This window comes from Gymnoscopelus braueri (genome assembly GCF_963280865.1).
Source record: "Gymnoscopelus braueri genome assembly, chromosome: 19".
In the NCBI taxonomy this organism is placed as follows: domain Eukaryota; kingdom Metazoa; phylum Chordata; class Actinopteri; order Myctophiformes; family Myctophidae; genus Gymnoscopelus; species Gymnoscopelus braueri.
This window is the reverse complement of record NC_137621.1, coordinates 26,513,648-26,521,147: the sequence shown is the minus strand read 5'-3', so window position 1 is coordinate 26,521,147 and position 7,500 is coordinate 26,513,648. Positions and strand designations below refer to the sequence as shown.

At 44.9% G+C, this 7,500-nt stretch overlaps 1 protein-coding gene across 1 annotated transcript in view; it reads right to left on the bottom strand.

The window, feature by feature from the left end:
• Positions 1 to 625: 625 nt before the first annotated feature.
• bmp4 (bone morphogenetic protein 4) overlaps positions 626 to 7,500 on the bottom strand; it is a 14,129-nt gene continuing 7,254 nt past the window's right edge. Inside the window, exons 3-4 of the mRNA XM_080414087.1 lie at positions 7,060 to 7,424; positions 626 to 3,044 (exon numbers count right to left, since the gene is read on the bottom strand). Of these exons, the coding sequence (XP_080270213.1) occupies positions 2,182 to 3,044; positions 7,060 to 7,417 (1,221 nt within the window). The 5' untranslated portion in view covers positions 7,418 to 7,424 and the 3' untranslated portion in view covers positions 626 to 2,181. The remainder of the gene's footprint in view (positions 3,045 to 7,059; positions 7,425 to 7,500) is intronic.

Below are 7,500 nucleotides of genomic sequence, written 5' to 3'. Positions count from 1 at the left end.
CTTGTCTTTGTGGAGGGTAGGTGGAATAATGAACGGGCAGACAATTACCATAACTGGCTGATGTTATCTCAACTCCGGGGGAGATCAGTTGAAATGTGTGTAATTGCAATGTCAAGCTGCTGAAAAGAACACCCCCCTCCCCTTCACACACATACACACACACACCTCCCACCATCAGCCCCTTCTCCTCTGCCTTCAGCCACTTCAAAATGAAATTCTTTTCTTTTCCTACCCTTGTAGTCTCCCTCTCTTTTTTTTTGACGAGGCTACGCCTGATATGCAGGCATCAAAGAGAAACCCAACGGCTGACAGAGGGCCCGAGGCGTTGCTAGCTGCGCAAGGTGAGCCTGGTCTAGAAAAGCCTAATAACCCTAGCTTGGCATTAAAAACAGACCGCCATTGATAGTTTTGAATCTGCGTAAACATTCATACTGCAACAACACCTACCTCGCTCTTCCTATGAGCTGAAACAGGAAAACACATTTAAGCTATGTCTGATTGGCCAACTGTTAGATGAAAACTAAGTGAGAGCCTAGGTTAAGCGATTTTCTTTTTCCAGAGGTACAGTGGAGAGGGTCTGAGTACATTTTGCTCAGTATCATAGACAATTAATGAAACCAGTCACTTCGGAAGTGATATACCATCAGTCGTTAAGCAGTCTATTACTATACCAGCCACCCACACTAGCGCGCCTGGGTGCTTGCTGTGAAACAATGCAAGGCCAACGTCCTCCTGACAGTTCAAAGGAGTCGCCCTCTTTAAACGTTATCATATAATTTGGGCCAGCCGTCGCCTTGTAAATAAGTGATGTAGAAAGCCTATTGTGTGATGGGGGCACAGGTTGGAGACAGGCGTCTTTACTCCTACCCGGCATGAGCCGCCCAAGACAAAGGCAGGAGACAGAGCGTCTAACCTTTGATTCTTCTGAGGACCCAGTCGCCTTGTGTCAGCGCAGGACACATCGGCCACAATCATGCCCCCAACGTGGGGACGTCAAGAACAATAGGATCACTCCCACAGTGTCTCCCACAATCAGCCCCCTCAACCCGCCTAGGCTGCAATTGGATTAGCAAGTGTCCAACCACCACATGTTAGCCTAATTGACATAAAAGTGAAATTTGAGAACAATGATGGCTAGCTTATGGGCGTACCCCAGACATTGACAATAGCTTTTTTTCCCCTTTTCCTTTTACATCACTTGCAATAAAATTCTGTTCAAAATAGGTGGGGAAAAATAGATAAACGAAACAATTAAAACTTCTGGGATAATTACTATTATCCGTCTTTGCTCGTCCTTTTCTTGAATTTGAATCACTCAAAGCTGATGAGATGCCACGTAATAAACCAAACATTCTTTTATTTGGGAGAGGCAGAGCATCAGAAAGATTTCTCTGTTGTTTTTACTAAAATGAAATAAAATAAAAAAATACTTGAACATATTTAAAATAGCCATCAGGCAAAGTATCAGACTTGAGTTTAAATCCAAATTCATGTTCAGCAGGGCATTTCCTTTTGTACAACCAGTTTACTTGATTGTTTTTACAGTTACTTACCAAGTATACAAAATGTATTTTGTTTCATGGGACCTACCTAATGAAGAAATAGGCTTTAAGATCAATGTAAGAGGTGAATTAAAGTCAATGTACATTTCTGATCATTTCAACTGATTCAGACAAAACAATCAGTGTTGTGACGATTTCACGCAGTGCTCTAATTTACACAAGTACACAAATGGTGCATCTTGTGATCTGCTCAAACGTATTATTGGAAGGCAATTCATGTTTTTATTTTTCTTGAAAATGTATATAATATGAAAGCAATAAATATTAACAGTAAATAAACTTTACTTTTTAGATATTTTTTTTTTACTATTTTCTCATAAAAAAACGTATACAATCTAATATACATTATGAAAAGTTGTACAGCTTTTTATTTATGTTTTAAAATAAGGACTCACTTTTATTTTTAATATGTAGATATAAATATATATATTTTGTCAAAATATATGATCATATTGTCAAGGAAACAAAAAAAATTAGACAAACATACATCTCCACATAATAGTTATAAATAAGAGTCCAAGTGAACATTTTTGGGAGTAAGGTGGGCAAACGTCAATTATTTAAGCGTCCATATTGCTTGTTTCGAGTCGCCCAGTTCAAGTCCTAGTTACTCTGCTGGTTAGCGGCAGCCACAGCCCTCCACCACCATTTCCTGGTAGTTTTTTAGGACCACCTTGTCGTGTTCATCTAGGTAGAGCATGGAGATGGCACTGAGCTCCGTGGGCACGCAGCAGGCCTTGGGGATGTTGGTGTTTACAGAGTTCACCAGTGTCTGAACAATGGCGTGATTGGTTGAGTTCAGGTGGTCCGCCAGGGGGAAGGGGCACTCCCCATGGCAGTAATATGCCTGGTATCCAGGGGGTGCCACTATCCAGTCATTCCACCCTACATCGCTGAAGTCCACGTATAGTGCGTGCCGTCTGCAGTTGCGGTTGCGCTTTCGACCTTTTTGCTTAGGGCTGCGCTTGGCCCGGCGGGTCAGTGGATGACCCTTACCGTCATGGCCGAAGGTGACCAGGAGGGGGCGTAGCTGCTCCCAATCCTCACCAGGCTCTTGATGTAGCGAGCGGCTAATGCGCACGTGTTGGCCCTGGTGGCGTGGTGTCTGGTTGAGGTGCAGTACCTCAATGGCCAACCCGTGATTGGGCAAGCGCTCGCGCGTCCAGCGGAGCACGGCAGGGCTGACGTCGAAGCTCTCCCAGCGCGAGGTGTTGTGACGCACGAGCCGGGTGTCCAGGAGCCGCGTAATCAGGTGGCCAGCTCGTGGGGCCTTCAACACCTCGTACACATTTATCCGATGAAGAAGCCCATGGTCGTCTGAAATGGCGCCATTAATGGCGTCATCAATTTGATGACGGTAGAGCCGCAACTCAGCTGAGGAGAGCAGCTCGTCCTCTGGGATGCTGCTAAGGTTGAACATGAAGCGAAGGGGCTTGATCTCTCCATCCCTCAGCTCGCCCTCGTGCACCCTCTCCATGTGTTCTGAAGACAGACAAGAAGACACAAAGATGGTTGGTACATTTAAAGACAACGTTGCAGAGTGCCGCGTCCCCTTTTCACATTTTGTGCAATTTATATTTAAAAGGGACATCATTTTACTGTGAAATGATGAAAAAGAATATCATTACTTCTTATCCTCAAATGCTTCCTCCTTTTGTATACACATTGTTATTCGTTTTTTCCCTCTAAAATGATCACAAACTGCTTGATGTTGGTACCAGTTCCCCATCTGTCATTCTTGACAATTCCAACCACATCGTCTGACATCGCCTGCAGGAGTACTTTCAGCTGTGCTAAACGCATACCACTGCACTCTAACATGCCTTAATTGACACTAAAGAATGTACATGCTTGCTTTTCAAGGCCTCCAGGGTGCTCGAGAGCACAAATATACATGCAGCACGATTTCCTTATCTATCTATAACACTGGTTCTCAACGTTGGGTCCAGGGACCCCAGGGGTCCTTGATTGATAGTTAGGAACCAAATGGACCCTTATTAGTCTGTAATTCTGAGAGTCTACAAATTATTTGTACACTCTCAAATTTAAATTAACACCTAATATTTACATTTTAACGCCTAATATTTATATCAAACTGGGGTTTCTTGGAATAACAAAGGTTGATACTCATTGTTCTAATAAGGATCATCCAACACTTCCCTACCTTATGAATATATGTATGTATCACTTGTATGTATATAATGTATCACTTCAGCCGAACTACAAGCTCACCACGCGTCTCAGTGCAATGCATTGTGAGCTTGTGGATATGCTATTTTCACAAATTTTGAAATTTTTGAAACTTTTTTTGTGTTTTTGTTTTTCTTAGAAAATGTTTAAAATCTTTATAAATTATAACTTTAAAACATTTTAGAAAACAAAGGATATTCACCTGTGAGCCACAAACATGGGTCCACAACCCAAAAACGGGTCCCGACCCAATGTTTCGGCAACACTGCATTACGGGGAGGGTGGTGATTAACGTACCACAGCTACAGTATAAACATAGTGGAGGCTCCCTGTTCCACGCTCAGTCTGCAGATTTCTGGCAAGATCACCATTGTTGGGGAAAGGAATGTTGTGTCTACTATTTTCCTGCTCAAGCCACCCCTGTTATTTCACACCCAGGCCTTAATCTTACCCAGGTGGTTCTCATTATTAAAACCTGCTGTGTTTTTGATTGGCTCTGCAGTTTGTTCGCTTAAGACATTTATCATTTTCATCATGAATAATCGTTACGGATTCAGACGACAAGGTAGAAGACCCCTCATCTATCACAACCCCCTGCAACTGATATCAATCAAGACTTGAAGTCAAAGTCTCCTCGAAATATGAAATCTGCAGCCATGCACAGAGAGTCTCAAGCACACTTTGATATGATTTTAAAAATGTTCTTCTCTGGGACCCCAATCTCTGCCTCCGCATCTTCAGTGTTAATTTAACTCCAAGAAGAATGTACAACATTTGGTTTCATTTGTACACCCTCCGAGTTACCGGCTGGATCTCTATATCAATCAATTAGCTTGTGGGAACCCCCTCAAGGATCACTGGGGTTCCCTGGACCCCACGCTGAGAACCAGTTATGTAGAGTGTGAACCCAACTATGTACTGTAGTTGCAGTTGCTAATTGTAGTTTAAATGCTTTACTCTTGATGAAACAAAAAGGAAATGGCAAAATTCATACTCAACATAATATAAAGGAAATGGCTAAATTCATATTTAAAATACTATATACTATTTCTACACATTAGCAAAAAACATTTACCAATCAATCATACTTGTATAAAGTAGTCAGTTCAGAAGTCTGAGGCTTGGACAAACACGTTTCTACTGTCCTGTTGGTCAGTGGAAGGTTTGGAAAGCATTTTTTTTTCTTGGGAGAATTTCATACATTTAATTCTGTCTTCATCTTAGATTTTGGTAAAGTCCCATTCTGCCTCTCTCCTGTAACAAACTGTTTTCCCCCCCTTTCTCTCTTCACCTAATTACCCATAGCTGTATTTGCAAACTGTCTTCTGTCCAAACCACTCTTTGTGGAGGAGACCTGTGCTCGACTGAAGTAGGCTATCATACAATGGTGCTTACATGAAAGCGAGAAACAAGTTCACACTCCCACTGAAAAAGGGCTCAAAGCGTGTTATTAACATAGTTTAGCAAAAGGAAAAAGGAGGGAAAATGCCTGCAGAGAGCAGTAGAAACACGCACGCACGCACGCACGCACGCACGCACGCACGCACGCACGCACGCACGCACGCACGCACGCACGCACGCACGCACGCACGCACGCACGCACGCACGCACGCACACACACACACACACACACACACACACACACACACACACACACACACACACACACACACACACACACACACACACACACACACACACACACACACTCAGTAAAATCCAGCTAATTTAACTCTGGTCCATTTGGTGTCATTTGTACACTTGGAGTTACAAACAAATAAATTAACACAACATTTTACTATGCTGGTCGTCCTTCTATTTCTTCCCGAGTGGCTTTGGAGTGTGTGTGCGTGCGCGCGTGTGTGTGTCTGTACGTGCGTGTGTGTTAGCACTGGTAGTGTGTTAGATAAGCCCCATTAAGGCTGACTCATCCCCCCGAGGGCGGACATGTTCTCCCCCAGCCCTCGATCTCCACAGTCGCCACAACTTTACTCTACTACGCTGATTGCTTTCTCAGTTGCTTCTCGCTCTGGTAAACGAGCCCCAAAAAATCCCCTCTATATACATCATTTTTTGGTCTCCTTTGCAATGGTTGCTTGTGGGCTGTTTGTCTTGCTTATCAACCCACACACTGTTCTCATGTGAGCACGTTAGTCAGCCGGGAGAAAACTCAGGGCCAAATCGAAACCTCTGTCTTTCTGGAGCAAACTAAGCAAATCCAAGCCACAATAAACAGAAACCCTTCTAGTCCCCCCCACTCCCTGCCTCTCAATGTTCATGTCCCTCTATCACCCTTAGCTTTAAGCGAGACTGTTTTTCCATCTCTCCAGGGAGCTGCAGCAGTCTCCTCTCAGCGCCCACATTGCTGGCAACAGGGGCTTTATTTAGAAGGCTGCAGAGTAGCATTAAAGATAATTGCATGTTGAGGAAGGTCCCTCTAAAAGGGCCCTCCATATAAACTGGAGACATGAGAGAGGGAGCACACTCCAGCAGCTCCGGGCCGAGACGGGACTTTTTTTTAAGCCATGCAGTGCTGGGTGGGGTGAGCAGTGTAACTCAGTAATATGAAGGTATGCTTTTCCTTGAGCTGCTAACCAAACATGCAGAGAGTTTTGTCAAATGAGGCTCTTGGGAGAGAGGAGTAGCTTGTCTAGCACAATTTCTTCAACCCTCTTTAGACAGCATTTTGTGACCACATCCTTAGATTCTATAGTTTATGTTGAGCTGGGTGGGGAATGTCATACAATCAGGTTCAAGGAGATGTAGGAAGTGTTGCTTCTTCTTCCTTCTTTCTTTTCTTTTACCCGTAATACTTAACCGCTTATACTCTATATACTTCGTTGACCACGGTCCCCCAAGGCTCTGTACCCCTCCTATTTTACCATTACACCAAATCTCTTTGCTGAAAATAGGCGATCTACAAGCTCACAATGCATTGCGTTGCGATGGGTTGTGAGATTGTAGATCTGCTCATTTCGCTGGATTTCTGCCTGTTTTTGCCGAATGTTCACCTATTATGACATGCCCAGAATAGGGACGCTATGGTTCATGTGGTTAAGGGTCCACACCCACACTAATAAAATGTGCTACCACCAGAATCAGTGGAATGCCAAGAGACAATGACCTCCATTGTGGTTTAGTGTTGCTGCGCAGACCTACTGTATCTAATCATGACTCTTTTGGCTGCAAAAGAGAGATTCTCTGCTTGCCACACTGCCCCCACCCCCACCCCTTTTAATGGACCTCTCTTGACTGCTTCATCTCCTTGTCTACCTTCCCTTCCTCCTTCCCTCCATCCCCTCCTTACCGTCATGGTGGAAGCCCCTGACAGTGTTGGCCCGGCTGGCCGACCTCTCGGGGTACTCGAAGGCTATGTCATGCGCCCCGGCCTCCTCAGCCTCGCCCGACTGCAGCCGGTAGAGGTCCAGCAGGTAGCGGGGCACGGTGGCCGAGCGGCTGGGCCGCGGCCGCCTCTGCAGGCCGAACATGTGCAGCAGCGTGGCCTCGAAGTCCCGCAGCAGTTCATGGCTCTGAGCGGCCGAACGACCCTGCAGGCCCGGCACTTTCTTCTTCCCTTCTTCAGGTATCAGACTAGCATGGTTGCTCTCTCCCAGCAGGACTTGGCATATTAAAATGACCATCAGCATTCGATTACCAGGAATCATGATGTCTCTGAGGGACAGAGCAGATGGCACAAGGAGATAAGGGATTTAGAGAGGACTGAACAGGCCACAAGAGGGTGAGAGAG